Source organism: Castor canadensis, chromosome 10 (assembly GCF_047511655.1).
Source record: "Castor canadensis chromosome 10, mCasCan1.hap1v2, whole genome shotgun sequence".
NCBI lineage: Eukaryota > Metazoa > Chordata > Mammalia > Rodentia > Castoridae > Castor > Castor canadensis.
Window position 1 is genome coordinate 120839955 of NC_133395.1, and position 20343 is coordinate 120860297.

General features: G+C 39.5%; 1 protein-coding gene across 12 annotated transcripts in view; it reads right to left on the minus strand.

Annotated features, from left to right (window-relative positions):
* Cadps (calcium dependent secretion activator) overlaps window positions 1-20343 on the minus strand; it is a 450183-nt gene that overhangs the window by 323235 nt on the left and 106605 nt on the right. For all 12 annotated transcript variants that reach the window (XM_074044111.1, XM_020172817.2, XM_074044112.1 and 9 more), the window contains exon 3: window positions 14433-14765. In XM_074044111.1, coding sequence (XP_073900212.1) covers window positions 14433-14765 — 333 coding nt within the window. The remainder of the gene's footprint in view (window positions 1-14432; window positions 14766-20343) is intronic.

The window sequence follows — 20343 nt, forward strand, 5'->3', positions numbered from 1 at the left end:
TTTTTCAACAAACTATAGAACAAAATTAGTTAATCCCAATAGGTTCATGAATAATTAGCATAATATATTTACAATAATATTTAGTAGGTATGATAACCACAGAATAAATCTTATATACTTGAACAATCATCTGGGATAGTTTATAGGCAATTCTCCTTGGAGGTAAATTTATGAGGTAAGCCTTTTTAAAAATCATTTCTTGCATAAATATTCCTCATCCATTAATTTTATAACTTTCCATGAATCTCATTCCATGAAAGAAACAAATACTAACAGTGAACCTAAGGAAGGTGTTGAGAGCCATGACAAAGGAAAAATTAAATTATCAACTTTTTGTTTGTCTTTTAAAAAGTTTCAGTGAGTTAGGAAGAGTGGGGAAACAGTACTAGAACAGGAAACGGACTCCTTATTTCTTTCAGGTAGGTTACTGTGTACTGCATACCTGGATTATGTACTGCGTACTTGATTAAGTTTCAGAAATCTAAGACAACACTTCTATCTCCAACCTATAGACTTAGCAAACTTGTAAAACCAAGTAAATAAGTCATCCTAGCTTCCACAGACATCAAATCTCTTCTCTCTTTCTACTGAGTAAATCAGACCTTGTCAGTCTCTCACTCACAAACTCTCAATGACTTCTCATTGTCCTTGGAATAAACCAGGCTCAAACTCTGCCCTGTGTATCTGTCCTTTGCCAATCCTTCCAAACGCATTTCTTATCAGTTTCTGCTTGGTCACTGTGCTGCCACCACAGTGACCTACTTAGTCTTCAGTGTTTCTTAAACCAAACTCATTGATTTCTTTCATCAAAAGCCACTTCCTTTTCCTTCAGAGGTTTACAGAGCTGCTTCCCTCACTTGTGTCAGGCCTCAGCTTAGGAGTCCCAATATCCATAGATATTCATTTTCTAAAATATCACCATTATCCTCTGCCTTCTCCTGGCGCATTTGCCTTTGGAGCCCTTACCTCTCTTGGAAGGACGTGGTATATTTAATTTACTTTTTTTCACTTGTCTTGTCCATTGAACACTATCTTCATGAGAACAGAGACCTCGTCACATTTGCTACTGTCTTCCTACTTCCCAGAACACTGTCTGCCATATGACAGACCCTCAATTCAAGTTGAATAAATGTATGATTGAATGTTGCTTTATCATTAATGGTGCATACAGTCTTCCATACCTAATTTCACTCTCACTTCACTCTTTTTTGCTAATGTTATTTAACTAAGACAGTAAGACTTACAGATAGAAAGCAAGGCCTGGCTATCTCAGAATGACATGATGAGGTAGCTAGTGGTCTCAATGACAAAAAAAGATCTGAAAGGCATTTGAAATGATGAGAATGAACGGATGACTCTCTAGACTGACAGTTAAAAACATGATAAGAGTATCTTTCTATATTTCCTGAGAACAAAAATGCTTTCACATTTGCAAATTTCAATTTTCTTTTCATTAGGAAGGGTCACTGAACATCAGGTCTTAATTCCTTGTTATTTGCAGTATTGCCTTTCATTTTCCTCCCTCCCTCTCTCTGTTCTTTCTTTTACTCTAGCAATAAAAATATTTTTTAAGAAAACATTTCTTGGGCTGGGACATGGCTCAAGTGACAGAGTGCTTGCCTAGAAAGCACAATGACCTGAGTTCAAACCACAATATAGGATTACTGACAGAAGCTGGCAAAATAAGTTGAGCATATCAGTTGGCCCCCTCTGTCTCCAGATTCTTGGTTGAATTTAACCAATTGAGATAAAGAATATTAGAAGAAACAATTATGCTGTACTGAACATGTATAGTCTTTTCTCCTTGTCATTATTTCTTAAGCAACAGAGTACAGTGACTATTTGCACAGTGTTTACACTGTATTAGTTATTTTGAGCAATCTAGAGATGACTTTTATATGTAACTACTATGCCACTTTACATGAAGGACTGCAGCATCTGTAGACTTTGTTATCCATAGAGGGTCCTGGAATCAATCCCCTGCTGACAACTCTGTTGGCTTTAAACAGAGCAGATGTACACTAGAGTACATCAACAACTATCATGGCCTGAGGACCTGCATAGATCAAAAGTGGTCACAATCCTTCACTTGGATGGTAGCTATACCATTTGCATGTGAACTTATAGCTCCTCCCATCAAGAGATGGAGTCTGTTTCTCTTTGCCTTGAATCTTGGTTGGCTTTGTGACTTCCCATGCCAATAGAATACAAAGGAAGTACAACAGTTCTAAACACAGACTTCCAGAGGCTTTGCACCTTTCCACTCTTCCACTTAGAGCTCTCCAGTAGCCTTGTGAAGAAGCCCGGAGTGTGGACTCATCTCTGCTGAAGTTATACTAGATCAGTCTACAGTCATCTGACCCCCAAATAGAACAAAGCTCTCTACCAAACCCACAGCTGACAATAAACAAATAAGTCAGCCAGCTGAGACTACCAGAACCATCCAGCTCAATTGTGGGCTTGTGAGCAGTAACAAATGCATCTTATTTTAAGATATTGAGTTGAAGGTAGTTGTTAAGAATAAATAGTTGACTTTATAAAGGTATCAGAATAACAGTGAAATAAATGTATCTCCTACAAAGGCCAGGGCTTTGTAGCTCTAATGATCATTATTAAACTTCCCTGGTCACCCAATAAACAAGGAGTTCATTCTTCCCGATCAGTTGTGCAGTTTCCAAATTTTCTGATTTCATACTTTTGGATAATGAGGAAAACCATCAACCTTGAGTTCTCAACACTTTACCTTGTCCAACTTACATTCACTTCCTTTCAATTCCTAAGCATCAGCCTTTTACTGCTAGCATATCAATATTGATGTCAGGAAGCAAGCACAGTAAGGATAGTTCAGAAAAGTGCAATTCAAGTTTAATACACAATGAGAGAAGCAAAAGCAGAAAGCTAGATTTGGATAGTTGCCAAAGTGAAGAGAGGTTGGTGGCTCACACTAGAATCCTGACATAGGCATGCCTCTTTGTTACTAGCAGTCTGCTACTCATAAGGTATACTTATTTAAAATGTCATTTATGTTCATAGCTGTTACCACAATCATACTAGATAGTAAACACTCTTGAACTCAGTGACTTACATACCTCAAAATTTGTCTGTTATCTGGTTCACAGGTTTGAGTTGACTGGGGTTCTGCTGATCTAGTCTGGGCATGGCTGTAGGCTTTTAGACTTTGGGCTGGCTAGGCATGGTTCCAGGCTGTGGGCTCAGTTAGGTTTGTTTCATGTACGTTATGCTGAGACCCAGGCTAGAAGGATAAAAACTACCTGAGGCATGATCTTCTCCTGGAAGATCACCGAAGTACACGGCAGCACGACATTTCAAGCCTCTGCTCTGTAAGTCTGAGGACAGCCTACTGATATGATGATTAGGCTAGAAGTCCACGTAATGGCCATAGACCATGGCAGGGTGTTTGAACTTAATCTAGGACAGTAAATAATTGAGAAGACTTATTGAATCAACTACATACTTATAATTTCTTCTCTGTTCTTAGCCATCATAGTACAGAAAAAAAATATAAGACAGCTCAGATAATCTTCCTTCTTTCAACCCAAATCATCTTCTCATCACTCAAACCCAACCCAACAAGTACTTCCTCTGTGGTGTGGTCACTGGTCAACCATGCCCCAGTGTTAGCTGAGACCTCCAAAGCCCTCCAGCTACAGAAGCTTACCCCACTGTGCTATCACCCCTACCATTCCATCTCTACTGCTACCACCTACTGAGCTGCTGTCCTGTGTCGGGTTCTTTATATCCCTCATTTCAATCTGGAAGGTATTAATAGCCCAGTTTTCTAGAGAAGTTAGTTAATTTGCTAATGGTCACATAGATAATGAGTAGTTGAGCCTGGACTCACCTGCCACTAGGTACTTTTTGCCTACTGTTTCACTTACTGACTAGGTATTATTGATGACTTTGCTTCAAAATACATTGTATAATTCTTGAAGGCAAGAAACTTGTATTACACTTCTTTAGGTTTATTCCTGGCACAATGCAATTAATTATTTGATTTCAAGCGTGAATCTTGAGAACCAGTCCAACCCTCTACATCATTACTCATCAGAATGGAATTTTTCCCCTGACATGGTGACTAATAACTGACACCAATCACCTTATTAGGTGGCTACTGTAATTATTCACATTTATATATGCAAAAGTGAGTCTCAGAGAAGATGAATGACTGACCATCACATAATAAGCAACAAAACTGGAACGCAAAACCGAATCTTTTTAACTTTAGTGCCCTAATTTTTTAAAAATGTATTTTTAAGATAATAATGCATAATGAAGGAGTACAATGTACTTCCATTTGTATATAAAGTGTATGAATCAAATCAGGGTATTTTAAAAATACTTATGTGTAAAGCATAGTATTAAGTGATTTATTCACTGCTTTATCTCAGCACCATAATAAATGTAGTAAGGTGCACTGTGCTATTATTCCCATTCCACAGAGAAGCACACTGATGTTTATAGAGTTAAGTGACCTGTAGAAGATTTATAGTTGTAAAGAGTAAAGTTTATGAATCTAGCAGATAGTTATCTGACAGCATATTCTTGGCTTTTATATTAAATAATGATTCTGTCTTTGGCTTCAATACTATAAACAACCATCACTTTCTGCTATTCACAGATTGGGTGGGGTAAATTTTATGTTTTAGTTTGAAAAGTTAATCTTATAACTAGAGGGCAATTTTTTGGAAAGTAAATAGTTCTTGCTGTGATGATTATTTAATTCAGTGGTTGTCAAACTTCAGACCTTGGGGCAAATCTTCCAGTTGCCAATTTTTGTAAATAAAATTTACTGGAGCATAGCTATAACTACAACTTTACATATTATCTCTGGATGCTTTTGCTCTAATGACAGAATTCAGTATCTGATACCAAGACTATAGGGCCTAAAATATCCACCAACCTCAGGTTTAATTCATAACTTAAAAAATCTTGTCATTTGAATTTTATGCATGGCTTTGTGGGTGTTTTCCACCAAAGAGCAACTTTAGTTCTGGAATCATTGGACCCAGTGGGGAAGGCATGCATGTGAAACGGAAAGTAGCCACTTTTCAGGTCATCTAGTTGACTGGAACATACATAAGCAGTAAGATAAGAAAGGCAACATTTCTTTTCCTCCAACCATCTTCTGAATACTGGTGAGCTTTGCTAAGTATGTATCTTAAAATTAAGTCAGGAAACACATGTGTTGATATGGTATAACCTAAGTGAGTGATCAAACACAAACCTAACCAGTCTCAGGTGAACAGGCACATCCACAACAATTGTAATTAGCCAATCCCCAGAACTGAGTTCTCAGCTGAACTTTTTCTCCCTCCAACAAATTTAGGGAGAAAAAAAATGAGTGAGCTATATAAAAAGAGACTTATAAAAGATTTAGTAAAACACACACGCCTATCTTCTTAGAGACAGATCAATAAACTTTCTATTATCAAAAAATATTCTGTATCTATGCAAAATATTTACTACTTACATATCTACAGAAAAGTTATACTACTATCTGCAGCAATTGAGTTGAAGAGCTTGTTTCAGAATCATGCAGTTCTGCATTCAAATCCCAGCTCTGCTGTTGAATTGCTGTTCCAAAAAATTGTTTACCTTCTCTATTTCCTTTTCAGCTTCTTCATTAGAATGTCTACCTTTCAGGCTTATTATGAGGAATTTATGTGTCTGTCTGTCTTTCTATCTATCTAGGTTTAGTGTCTGTCACAGAATAAATGCTTAATATTTGGTAGGAATTATTACTATTCAGATTGGAGGTCAGAACACAGGTCAGCAGGCTTCCACTGATTGAGTCCACCACAAATAACTGATATAAAATCACTCACTATCCAGGAAGGAGCAGGAACTAGTATAATTTATTCATAGTTTCAGAAAGGATTGAAACAAAGAGTAAACAACAAAATGTAATCAGTATGCCACACTCCATTGCCCAAGCTTCTGTGAATGCTTTGTCTCATTCATTGAGGAAGCAACAGGTAGAAGAAGAACTCAATGTTGGAGGAGGAGGTAAAATTTAAATCATCACCATGGGGAGTCAGGGCTGGTGAGATGCCTCAGGAGGCAGGTAAAATATTTCCATTTACATGACTGTGATAGATGCTTTACAATAGGTTTGATCACTTGGCCAAAGGTAGAAAAAACAGAAAATACTCTTCCTACATACCTTTTTTCTGAAAGTACATTTCTTTAACAGCTCTATTACAATTCCGTGGTTCAGGGCTTATGAAAGGGCTTTGTGTAAAACAAATATAGTTATGATTCCACGTTGGAAACAAAGGGAAGAGACTGCTGAAATGTCAATAGTAGTTTTGAACATTGCAGAGAAAATGCCCAACTCCTGCTCCTCAGATGTGGGAGACCCACTGTCGTTTAATCTCAACTGTCCACTGCGTTAGTAACAGTGAATACAATAGAAATTTCTGAGTGTGTATTCTAGAAACAACTGGTAGAGAAGTAGGAAAAGTCATGATGGCCTCATCAGAAAATCGTACTCTGGAACATTCAATATTGCTATCTGGCCCTGTTCTCCCCCACATTTTCAATGCCATTAATTTTTTTCCTATTAACTGAGCAGCACATTTTCATGTGGTACATCTTGACTTCTTGTACATTCCATGAATACTGAAATTAAAGCACACGGCAAATGACAGCATTTAAAACTGGGCAATCCATCAAGTAGGTAGTGATCATTAGAGGCAGCACATGACTTCGGAAAGACAAGATTTATTTTCAATCTTTCTTTGGTCAAACATATGAAGAGAGAGACAGGTTAAGTATGGCCAGAGGGAACGTTTATGCCTAAAAGAACACTTAATCCTCTGGTGATATTCACATGATAAAATAGCACTGGCAGGTGAATGAAGGTCACAGACTGTCCGGTTTGTGCTACTGCTACACTTGGCCTAACCAAGAAAAAGTGACCAAATAGTCTCCTTGTGCGCTGTGGGCAATTAAGTCCATGAGGTCATAGATGGCTGGCCTCTGCAGGTACTGACTTAGTCAATATTGAATTAGGCATCACAAGGCTAGAAAGTCTCACAAGTCCCAGAAAGTCTCTCCCACCATGTTCCATTAATTAAGCAAGTCTCTGAAGCCAGGCCAGATATCAAAAATGAGGAACTAGACTCCACCTCTCAGTGGGAAGAGTAGCAGAAAAGATGCAGCCATGTTTGAACTTCAATTCTTGGTATTGCAAGAAACATAAACAAGAAGGTAAAATTACAAGGTTGAGAGTTTAGAGTAGATAGTGTGTTCCTTTTCCTTGTGTTTATGATAAAATGCACTTCTCAACGGCATTTACATGCTCAAAAAATTTCTTTTGTCATGATTTCAAGGCCATATATTCTCAGGTATTATAGCAGCCACATAAAAATGTCAAACATCAAACTTCTGTGTATAGGTGTTGAGAATTTAAAATACACCATTTACACTATTATGTAAGTATACACTATTATGCACCATTGTAAGTATACATTACTTTTGTATTAAGAAAACTTTAAGGTATTTTTAAAAGATTCTTTGAATGTATAGCTAAATTTTATTCTGAGTCTAAAGAAATTGTGTAAATTCCTAATGAATGTAACAGTCAGTGGAAATTTCCAGTCCAAGGCAAAGAACGAGTGTTCTAAATAAAATGAATTTCAGACTTGATATTATCACATATGTTGTTACAACATTTACTGCTTTTTAAGTAATATTCTGTCAGAGTTATTAAAAGTGAATTTAACATTAAAAAAAAAAAGAATTAGGCATCAATTTTGTGCCAGACATTGTACTAAGAGTTGGTCATATAGTGGTAAGTGCAACAGACATGGCTCCGTGCTCTGAAATAAATAAGTCTAGAGAAGGAGATGCATAATAGCAAAACCAATAAGTATGCAAGGTAATTCTACATTATATTAAGTGTTATCATAGAAAAAACAAGCAAACAAACAAGGAGACACCCATTTTAGCCAGAATGGTGCTGAAGGAACCAGCCAAATGGAAAACTGTGGCAGATAATCTTTGGGTGACCCCTTGTGAGCTATGCCCTACTAATAAACTTTTCTTTGAATATGGGCAGAACATATAACTTGCTTCTAATCAGTAGCATATAAACAGACTTTACAGGTGTAAAAGTCTTAATCACTTGATTTTAAATTAATCTACAAGGACATATCCTGATGGCTTGACTTAATCAGGTGATCTTTTTCAAACCGAGTCTAGCAATCAGAGCTCTGAAACACCAGAGTTTCTCTCTGTTGCTGAATCTGAAGAATTCTATGGCTGTAAGGGAATGAGTTGTGTGGGCAATATGAAGGAGCTCAGCAGTGGATCCTTCCCTGCTGAGCTTCCAGATGAGAGTAGGGACTGACTGGCACCTGAATTCCTGCCTTGTGAGACCCTAAGCAGATAACTTGGCTAAGTCATGCCTGGACTTTTGACATAAAAAACTGTGAGATTAAATACTGAGGGAAAATAAACGGGTATTCTTTGAAGCAACTAAGCTTGTGGCCATTTATTACATAGCAATACAACCAAAATAGATACAACACTCCAAACAGGACAACTATAAACTCATCAGGATGTGTGTGGTGGGCAAAGAACACACTGTACACCATTCCAAGCAAAGTAAGACAGTTTAGCCTATGACCCATGACGTGTAGTGCACAGAAGCTTAAAATGCCTGTTGAATGAATAATAAAAGTATGTTTCAAAATTAAAGTGTCTAATACTAGACAGCCATTAGTACTGCCCCATTCTCAGATTTTAAAGTATTTCTTAAACAGTTATTTCATTGAAAGACCATGATACAAAAGAACTATAATGTTCTTATGAGCCCAAAAGAAATGATTAAGAAATAGTCTCGTCCATGAAGCAAAATTTCAGACAAAGATCTTTTGGGGACTTCTGACCCAGGAAAAAGCTAAGTAGTTATATAGAGATTAAGGGCTCTGTGATGAGGTATGATACAACCCAGCAATCTGGGTCACAGCTGAAAGCCTAATAATTTGAGGTTTCTCTTCAGAGTCTAATAAACGATGTGGAAAGCTGCTCAAGTGCTAGTCAAGTCCAAGACAGACAGTAATAAGATGACCACATCATCAGAGACCACACTGATGACGGTTACGAGGAAAGCTGATTTGCAGTTCGATAATGATGGAGAATTCAAAATTGAAAAACGTGAAGGTGTTTATAGATCAAGAAATCACATTCCAGACCTCTCTAGTCAAGTCTTCCAAATCTGCCTGAAAAACCTCTAGAAACCCAGAGAGGATAAATTAAAAGAATACTGTCATCTCTTAATAGTTGGGAGCATGCATAGACTTTCTACTGCTCACTGGGCACAAATGATGGCTGTGGAGGTCAGAGGCAGCTGCTGATGGCTTTAGGCAGCCTGGTGGAGTTGGTATGGCACCCTGAAAATGGCATTCCATAGTGCAGAATTGAAACACAAGGAAACGTATTTCTTGCTCATCCATATCCCGTCGGCATTAGCTGGGTAGCTTCACTTAGAAGAGTTTATTTGCATTTAAAAATATGTAACAATATATGCCTTCCTCTTTCTAAAACATACCTCCCAGGTGCTTTTCAAGTGAAATATTTTATTATTTTATTTTTGAGGTATGAGGTATTGAACTCAGGGACTCGTGCTTACTAGGCAAGTGCTCTGCTACTTGAGCTGCACCCCTCACTTTAGAATGAGGCAATTAAAGAAGATTTGTAATGTTAAGCAGAAGGATAGGAAGTAGCAAGCTCTTGACACAATTGGACATCAAATGGAAACCAGAGGGAAAGGAAAGAGTGACAGGAGGTTGAATATGATCAAATTACATTATATCTGTGGATGAGAAGAGCATAATGAAGCCCAGAGGAGTGGGGGACTAAAAAGAGTAATAGAGGGGGTGAATTTGATCAAAGCATAATATGTACATATATGGAAATATCACAATCAAACCCCTTTATTCAATTGATATGCACTAAAGAAAAAGAAAGTTGAAACCAATTTTGGAGGCCACTAAAGGGGAAAAGGAGAGCTGGTACATCTTAAAAAATGTCTCTAAGTATACCACATCATCATTTATCATGAGCAATAGCTTTGCATTTCATGAAGAAGGGAAGACACTGTGCAATTCTCATTTCTCGGCTGATGCAATGCAAGAGATCACCTTGCCTTTTTTTTGAGTTAGCTTTAGAATCCGACTCAAATGTTCCAGCGGCAACATAATTGGTTGCTCCCTCCCAAGGGCCCATAAAAAAAATAAATAAAAACAACACTGATTTCATAACGAGTTGCCAATTATTTTATATTGGCTATTATGTGAATATGAACAAATTATTCTGCAAAGATGAGCCACACATTCTCAAATCAACAAAAGGGACTTTAAAATTTTCCACGTGCAAATAGGGAGATATTTGTGAAGAATTCTTGCTTCTTTTTTCTTATGTTTTGATAGACACGGTTCATGTTACAACAGACAACTGATATGTAACTGATATAATCACTCTTTGATAAATGTCATTTGTCATTTGAAATGAAAATGGCAGTCACTGGCAGATCTCCATAAGAAGAGATGATGGGAACTTGCAGAAAGCAAGAGCAACAATCAGATTACAGCTTCCTCTAGGATGTGATATGTGTAAAAAGGAAACATGCATATTTGCAGTTTGGGAAGCACCTAGGAATTGCTTTGTCTTGTAAGGAAGAGAGGCACAGAAAATACAAAACCAGACAAGAAACTATTTAAGCAGGTTGAAGATGAAAGTGATATGATTTCATTTCCATATCCTTGTTCCTGTGAGCTTATAGAGTTTTGCAGAGCTGAGTGTAGTCTGAGAAAACTGGGGAGTAAACCTGCAATTTCTGACTCCTGGTTCCAGAAAGTAAGAGGAATAGGATTTTCCCTTGCCTGTCCCCATAGAGGAAAGGAAGGGGAGTGAGCTAAATGACACCTTTATGCTTTGGTGCCTGGCTGTGCGGACTCCACATGAGAGCTGCTCTTGTTAACATGGGACTATTTCTGATGCCATCCCACCACCCTCAAAACCTTAGAGCACTGGCTGCCCTCACCGCCTAGCACATGGTGGTATGAGATGACCTAAGAGGCTTGACTGATGAAGAATTTCTATTTTAATGGTTGTGCTTCACATGTTTTTTTCTTTTGGCATGCTTGCTAGGCAAGTGCTCTATCACTTGAGCTATGCTCCCAGTGCTTTGATTTGTATTTTGTTTCTGAGATAGGGCTTGTTAAGTTTGCCTGGGCTTGCTTTGAACTTTTGATCCTCCTGCTTCCGCCTCCCACTGTAGCTGGGGTCAGGCTTGGACCACCACATCAAGTTATGTTTCATTTTAATGTTGTTTTAAAAGAAGTAGTACATGTAATGTAATTGTATACATTACTACTTAAAATAAAGATGGGTTTTAAAAGTGAGTTGGAAATTGGTGTAATATGTTTTAAATAAAGTCATACAGGTAGATCTCAGAAATGGCAAAAATCATGAAGGTACGATAGTACTAGTCAAAGTGAGGAAAACAATTCAGAAGATAATTTTTTCCTTATCCTGTTGTTTTTGATTCTTTGTTCAGATTTTTAGTATTTGATTCTATTTATAAAATACATGCATAAGACCAAAAAACTGGATGCAAAGAAAAGCACAGGTGAAAACCATAAAAATCAACCATAATGCTACTACGCCTTAATGATAAGCATAGTAAACATTTGGGTTTTGCCCATCTAGTACTTTCTCTAACCTTTTCCCACCCATAAAAATGGGGCTATGCTTACATACTGCTTCATAGCAGATATATTTTCCATTGAGCAATAGCTAATGAAATTTTCCCATATGGTAAGCTTTCTTCTTCCTCAAGTCTTATTGGAGGATGAATGTTCCACTATATGGTTAAATCAACATTAAATTGGTTATAATTGCAAACTTGAATGAGGAGGTTAACTAAACCCCAAGGTCACAAAGCTGGTGAGAGGTCATGCTATAATTTTCCTAGGTCTGTCTGATCTGAGCAAGGAGCAACTCTTAGCTAATACACTGAAATATCTTAATTTGTCTTAGAGGACAGAGTTAGCTCAGACAAAACAGAGCATAGCTGAGTTTCTCTCACAGTTCTTAAAAGGAATGGACAACAAAATTACCAGGAAAGGAGGCTCTTGCTTGAAATGCAGATTCCTAAGCCAACCCCAGGTTGCAAGATGTGAACCCTTAGGGTTAGAGTAGAAATGTGCATTTTAAAAATGCTCTCCAGTGACATTCAATAAATGTTCCACGTCCTGCAAAGCAGACAATATTTGCTGAGTGAATAGTAAGATTATGCATGAAATCAAGACCTAAAGCAACCAACTGCCATACTCCATATGCAGAGGAAATATAAGCCCAGACTGGGGTGGGCCCAAGAAGAGCCTGAAGTCTCCCCCTGAGATGCACTTGGAAATTCATGATGTGACTCACACAGGGCTGCAAAAAAACTCAGTCCTGCACAAGCTTTCTATTTTAAATAATCACTCTGGATGACCAATGTGTGTGTCCAGTTGTCTCCTCAGCTGAAGAAGGGCAAACTCCTCCAACTCCTCCACTGATTAAATACCACCTATACTAAAGGCAGAGCCATCATTTAAGAAAAATTATTTTGATTTTTAGCACTTTTTTTTTTGTGGCACTGGGGATTGAACTTAGGAACTCATTCGTGATCTTTATTATTTGAGCCATTATCCAGTCCTTTTTGCTTTTCAGTTTATCATATAGGGTCTTGAGCTTTTGCCCAGGGCTGGCCTCAGATTGCAGTCCACCTGCCTCTGTCTCCTGAGTAGCTGGTTTTAGAGGCATGCCCCACCACACCAGGCCTTTTTAGCATTTCTGACACATAGAAGCCAGGTCTTACTCATAGGGCCAATTTACCTTGTATACACAATGATCTCAGTCTAGGGCCCATGAGGCTTTTAAGAGCTCATGAAAACATTCTACTTTCAGGTATAGGTAAGAATTTTCTCAATGAAACCCCAGCAGCACAGCAACTAAGAGATAGCATAGATAAATGGGACCTCATAAAACTAAAAAGCTTCTGTTCATCAAAAGAAATGGACTCTAAACTGAAGAGAACACCCACAGAGTGGGAGAAAATATTTGCCAACTATACATCAGACAAAGGACTGATAACCAGAATATATAGGGAACTTAAAAAACTAAATTCTCCCAAAACTAATGAACCAATAAAGAAATGGGCAAATGAACTAAACAGAACTTTCTCAAAAGAAGAAATTCAAATGGCCAAAAAACACATGAAAAAATGCTCACCATCTCTAGCAATAAAGGAAATGCAAATTAAAACCATGCTAAGATTCCACCTCACCCCTGTTAGAATAGCCATCATCAGCACCACCACCAACAACAGGTGTTGGCGAGGATGCGGGGGAAAAAGGAACCCTCTTACACTGTTGGTGGGAATGTAGACTAGTACAACCACTCTGGAAAAAAATTTGGAGGCTACTTAAACAGCTAAACATTGATCTACCATTTGATCCAGCAATACCACACTTGGGGAATATACCCAAAAGACTGTGACACAGCTTACTCCAGAGGCACCTGCACACCCATGTTTATTGCGGCACTATTCACAATAGCCAAGTTATGGAAACAGCCAAGATGTCCCAGCACTGACGAATGGATTAAGAAAATGTGGTATCTATACACAATGGAATTTTATGCAGCCATGAAGAAGAACGAAATGTTATCATTCGCTGGTAAATGGATGGAATTGGAGAACATCATTCTGAGTGAGGTTAGCCTGGCCCAAAAGACCAAAAATCGTATGTTCTCCCTCATATGTGGACATTAGATCAAGGGCAAACACAACAATGGGATTGGACTATGAGCACATGATAGAAGCGAGAGCACACAAGGGAGGGGTGAGGATAGGTAAGACACCTAAAAAATTAGCTAGCATTTGTTGCCCTTAATGCAGAGAAACTAAAGCAGATACCTTAAAAGCAACTGAGACCAATAGGAAAAGGGGACCAGGAACTAGAGAAAAGGTTAGATCAAAAAGAATTAACCTAGAAGGTAACACCCACACACAGGAAATCAATGTGAGTCAATGCCCTGTATAGCTATCCTTATCTCAACCAGCAAAACCCCTTGTTCCTTCCTATTATTGCTTATACTCTCTCTACAACAAAATTAGAGATAAGGGCAAAATAGTTTCTGCTGGGTATTGAGGGGGGGAGCGGGAGGGGGTGGAGTGGGTGGTAAGGGAGGGGGTGGGGGCAGGGGGGAGAAATGAACCAAGCCTTGTATGCACATATGAATAATAAAAGAAAAATGAAAAAAAAAAAAAAGAAGAAGAAAAAAAAAAAGAATTAGCCCATGAAAGTCATATTGCAGTTCTGACCCACAGCTCTGGACTGAGGTGAAAGACCCCTTACCTGACAGGCATTGTACAAGAGCTGATGTTCGAACTTCTTGATCCCAAGAATGTTCTGGAACATCTCGTAGAGTTGCTCCTTGCTCAGAATCAGCTCAGAGGCTGCGCTGGCTGTCATCCGGGCCTGCTGCTTCCTGGGGTCTTCCTCCCCACGGTAGATGGCATCAAACTTGGCCATCCACGAGCTCAGCACAGTCTCTTTGCTGAGGCCATCAATCTCAGGCAGACTGCGTACCCTCTTCTCAATGTGCTTCTTGAAGACTTCCCGTGAGTCGTTGGCTGAGCAGCCCCCGCTCTGCACCATGCGGGCCACACGGTCGCTCTTCAGGAACACCTGAGTAGGAACAGGGCCAGAAAGAAAAAGTCAGCCCTGGGGGAGCCAGTTCCCTGGGCTGCATGCAGAGCTAACCTCCTTCATGTTCATACAGGTAGCACCCTCATGGGTCACTTTCCACCTGCTGTGTCCTAGCTGTGAGAACTTAGACAAGGTACACACTAGCTTCTGTGTCCAAGTCTGTAAAACGAGAGTAATAACAATAGTAATTCCTCTTTATTTGAGTGGGATATGTCCTAAGATCCTCAGGGGGTGCCCAAAACTATGGGTAACAACACTAAACCCTGTAAACGTCATCCTTTTTCCTATACGTGTATACCTATGATGAAGTTTAATTTATAGGTTAGGCCTACTAAAAGACTAGAAACACCACCAAAAAGCCAATAGTAAAGACATGGGCTTTATTTCCGAAACCTTTCCATTTAATATTTTCAGACTGCATTTGATCTCAGGTAAATGAAACTATAGAAAATGACACGACAGGTAATGGGAAAGGCTTACCAGGCATAAGTGAGACCAAGGATATCACGAGAGGCAGAGCATAGTGGCAAGATTGGTGGGTTCTTTCCCACCAATTTGGCAAATTAATCTTTTTGAACCTTATCGATAAAAGGGGAGTAATAGTAGCCCCCATCTAGGTATTTTAAAATGAGATGTTTTGTGAAAAGCACTTAGTGCCTGACCTACCAAATGCCATGTAAGTTTTTGTAATTGTTGTTATATAAGGTGCCTGCCATGATGTCTGGCACACAGTACTTCAATGTCACCAAGTATTTGCATCTCATTTTATCTCTTCAATGATCCTTATCATAATTAAAATTAGACAAGCATCAGGTAATTATGTGTTTAATGATTTCCTTTCCTAAAACGTAAACTCCACATGGGAAAGGACCCTCTCCTTATTCCCTATAATATCGTCAGTCTCCCTAGTGTAGCACCTGGCACTCTGAAAGTGAGCTAACGACGAACATGGGTGTTACCATCAGACTCCTCTGTAGATGGAAATCCCAAGGCTCTACAAAGGGGAAAGGACTTTCTCTGTGTTCCTAACATTGTCTGCCCACAAACGCATGGTCTTTTCACTTCACTCCGGTTCCTTCTTTCCCTATAGGTCCTCCCTGCTGATGGAGAATCCTCGGCTGTGTGGCGGTGCTGCATGAGTCTTAGGATGACACCACCTATTAAGAGCATTTTGCTTTCGCTCCACTGCCCACCACTTGAAAGCTTACACAAGCTACATGTTCCAAGGGTAATACAAGTCACTGAAGCTGCTGCTTCAGAGCCACAGAGAGGAAACAACTGACACTTTTGAGCTGTGTCCCGGTCACACTTGAGAAGGTGCATAAATTTCCCTCAAGAGGCAGAGCCAATGTTCATTCCCCTGGCAGGCATCAGAAAATGGCCTTGTTGGCCACAAGGTGGCATTGCTTACGGGGCTTAGTGGGCATCATCTTTCCTGGTATTTCACCAAAGAACCTTTCTCGGGTGGAGAGGTGTTTAAAAGGTGGTTTTCATTACTTGACAACTTAATGAGGTCACATAGAAAGGAGGGCTGAGCATTTGTGTCATTAGGTAAGGTTCTTGACCTGCTCCCCCATGAGTGGGAACTGGTGCTCTGTTGACAACTTAGAGCATTTGAAAACCAACAGAAAAAATAAGTTGCAAATGAATCCTTGGGGTTCTGAGCCTTAATGAGGTAAAGGATTCACCTGAAAGCTCGTAGTGTGTCACGTGGACAATTTCTTCATACAACTAACGTGTTCTGGGTCTCAGCTTTAGGCCTTAGATCATAGAGTGCACCAATATTTTGAGGAAAATTGAGAAGACTCTGGAAAGCCAATGCAGCATTGTGCCAGAGCTGCAAACCATAGTCCCATGCTAGCTTTGCCACTCGTGTTCTGTGTGACCAAGGCTAAGTCACCTTCTATCTCTGATTCTCCAATTTGACTTCTCTACGCTGAGGAATTTGAACTATAAGACTTTGACTTTGTCTTTCTGGCTGCAATGGCTATTATCTTCTTCATGAACCCATCCAATCTTTCTTTGGGGGTGTATCGGGTGGAATGCACGATACTAGGTACCTGGGGACAGTGGTAGGAAAGCACAGATTCAGCCTTCTTCGGGTGTGACAGACATCATCCTAAAAATCCCATGCAAAACAATTACAGTCTGGATCAGGCACTATCAAAGGAAAGCACAGGAGCCTCCAGGTGCCCTAGCCAGATGTCTACTCCAACCTGTGGGCAAGAAATCCTTCCTGAGAAAATTCACCTTTGAGATGATATATGAAAGATGGTCAGGTGAAGAGACAGTGGGAAGTCATTTCAGAAAGTCATTTCATGTCCTGAATCCTGGAACAGTAGGAGTTAAGACCCCGAGTCTCTGAGGAAACATGGAGAAGCCAGTGTGGCCATGGCAATGAGGGTGCAGAGTGACTGATTTGAGGGAAGAAGGAAAGACTGGATGCCCCAGGGCATCAGCACAGCCATGAAGATTACTGGCTTGCATTTTAAGGGCAGTGGGAAGCCACTGAAGATTTTAAGCTAGGACATAGTACAAGACTAGAGGGGTCAAGGGAATTGGCAAGGAGGCAGCACAAATGTCCTTGGGGGATAAGTGAACTATGAAGGTGGTATAGACACAAAGGGGTTATTCTTTGTTGTCAGCTTTAATGAACATTGGAGATGACTTGGAAACATTCAATCAACAGCTCCTTGGGAGCTGTCCATGCCATTGTCTTACAAACCAGGGACATCCCAATTAGAAGCTTTTTTCACTTCATTCATTTCCTCCAAAGCCCTTCCCAAGCTACCATCTGCCATTGTGTTGTGACTGTATGGTAAATATTCAGTCCTCTCACTAGACTGTAAGTTCCATGAAGGAAGGGTTATAGAGACATTTCTGATTACTTCTTCTTAGTGCCTAAGATAGTGTCTGGCACACACTTGGTACTTAGGAAATATTTGATAAATGAGCGCATGAATGATAAGAACTAAGCAGACTTCTCTAGCAGGGACCCTACTGGGTAATAAAACTGTCTGGATGGTGCAAGAAGGTAAAGGAAAAATCAACATACACAAAATATGGGTGTCTCAAAACAAGTGAGTTAGGCTAGATTTTTCCATGGGGCCTGATAACAAGGAGTAAGAAACAAGGATGTTGACACTCTGGTCCAGGCTGGTGTCCATAACTGTCTGGGTGACCCTGAATCCTGGACACATAACCTGTTTCCATAGTCCTTTCCTCTGTACATAGCCACTCAGTACATATTTGATCAACTACTAGAGGTGACCTTAGATGTCATTTAACTTTCACTCTCCTTTGCTGTCTAATCTACTTTCCTTCTTTGATGAGAATCAAACTGAGAGGACTTAGAGAAATGGAGGAAGCAATTAATTCTGAGGTAAGACATTACTTCCAGGCCCCAGAAAGAAGGGGCCTGGAAGTCAAGAGTGTAGAGGGAGGAGGCTGAGGACTAAGGCCAAAGGAGGCAAGAAGGCCATGAATAGAAAAGGTGGCAACGGTAACTAATTTCCAGGCATATCATCTGTCTTAGTTTTGAAAAAGTATGTCAAAAAGCAAGATGAGGTGTGTGTATGTAAGGGGGTTGTATTAGGCCAGCCTCACCTTGCAATGAACACAGAGGCTGAGTGCTGATATATTCATTTGTCTCTAAAACAGTCGCTGAAACTCATGTGTACTGGGGTGGCTCTGTCTGTTTTTTTGGCTCTTTCTGTTTTTGTTTTTTATGGCTGTGGCATGAGAGTTCAACCTCAGGCATAGTTCTATGCAGCTCATTCATAAATCCTCCCTCATCCTCTGTCAACTTCCAGACAGGTCATAATAAGTGATGGGAGTAAACATAATATGGGATTGTGAAGGACAGTCAACCCAGTGACTCGACCTCATTCATCAGCCCTTCTCTCCTTCGCTATAGCCGGGTAACTACAAAATTGTTTTAGAAACACAGACATTTCAGTACTTAGTGGTTGTACGTGTTACAGGAGGCAGTTGGTCCAGCTCTCATTTTCTTACTGTTAGATTAAAAGACCAGAACAGAATTTTTCCTGCCTTAAAAAGCATACCATTCCAACACTAAGAAGAAAATACCTAGATGTTAGAGTAAATAAGGTTTAAAGATCATACATACAAACAAACCTGGTTGCTATTAATAAATGGTGTACATGTCATGGAAGGAGGAGACGCTGGGTTCAGGAGCAGGGTAGGGTCAGACCACCTGGGTTCAAATCTCAACTCTTCTTCTTACTTGCTTTATCACTTGAGCCAGGTACTGAATCTTCCTAAGGTTTCATTTCCTCACCTCTAAAAATGGGGATCATAGCAACCTTAGCTCTCAGGATTTAGGTAAAGATCCAATGAGATTATGCCTGCGAACTGATTAGCATCTTGCCTACTGCAGGGTAAGAGTGTAATAAAAATTAGCTATTATTTTAATAGAATTTCATGCAACCATTGAAAATGACATATTTTTCATTGGCATCAAAATTATTCATGATATATCATTAAACCAGACCCTTATAATGGCAAGACTGAGATAAGACTGGGGGATGGGAGCATGCCCCTGGATTGAGAATACTATTAGCTGTAGGACATTTTGCTGGAGAATACACATCATTTTGCTGGAGAAAGCACTTTTGTAGAGGTAGGAAGGAAATTGAAAACAAGTGTGCTAAATAAATGTAGTGGGTTATTAATATTTTTTAGTATTTTCCCAACATAGTATGGAAGTTGAATAGTTATCTTTTTGCATATAGAAACATTAAAAATACCCAGAAGAACTGGGAACCAGTGGTTCACACCTATAATCCTAGGTACTCAGGAGGCAGAGATCAGGAGGATCACAGTTCGAAGCTAGCTCAGGCAAATAGTTTGTGAGACCCTATCTCAAAAAACCCTTCACAAAAGTAGGGCTAGTGGAGTGGCTCAAGGTGAAGTCCTTGAGTTCAAGCGCACAAAAAAACCAACCAACCTAGAAATGCATGTATCCCTATTTGATAGTGGTAGTCTAACTAGATGGTATTACAAGCATTTTCTGAACCACTTAAAATGTTTTTCTACATTGACTTACTTTTGTAATTGGTATATTTTACTTTCATAATCATTTGAAGCACTTTTCTCATTAGAAAAATACAAGTTTTTACCTTCTTTGAGAAAAGGCACTTTGGAATTTTACAGATACTACTCACCAAAAACTCAAGGGTCCTGAGGCAAATGTCAGCCATTTATCTGGGGCCATGACCTTGTGGAAGGTGGAGGTATGTTAGGAGCAAATGCAGCTCCCTTTCATCTTTTTATACCTTCCTATGCTGTTCCCATTGTATCCTGACCTTTAACTCCATGACTTTTGTCCAGGCCCTCAAACTAGAGAGTAGACGGATTCTATCAACTTCCATTTCTCTTCTATTATTTTTATATAGCACATGGGCACCATACCACCTTTCTCCTCTTCTAACTTTAATACATTCACACTAGAACTTTGCAGGTTCCATATGTAGGTCCTGTTACAGATGAAGACACTGAGACTCAGAGTTGCCCAAGATGCCACATCTAGTACACA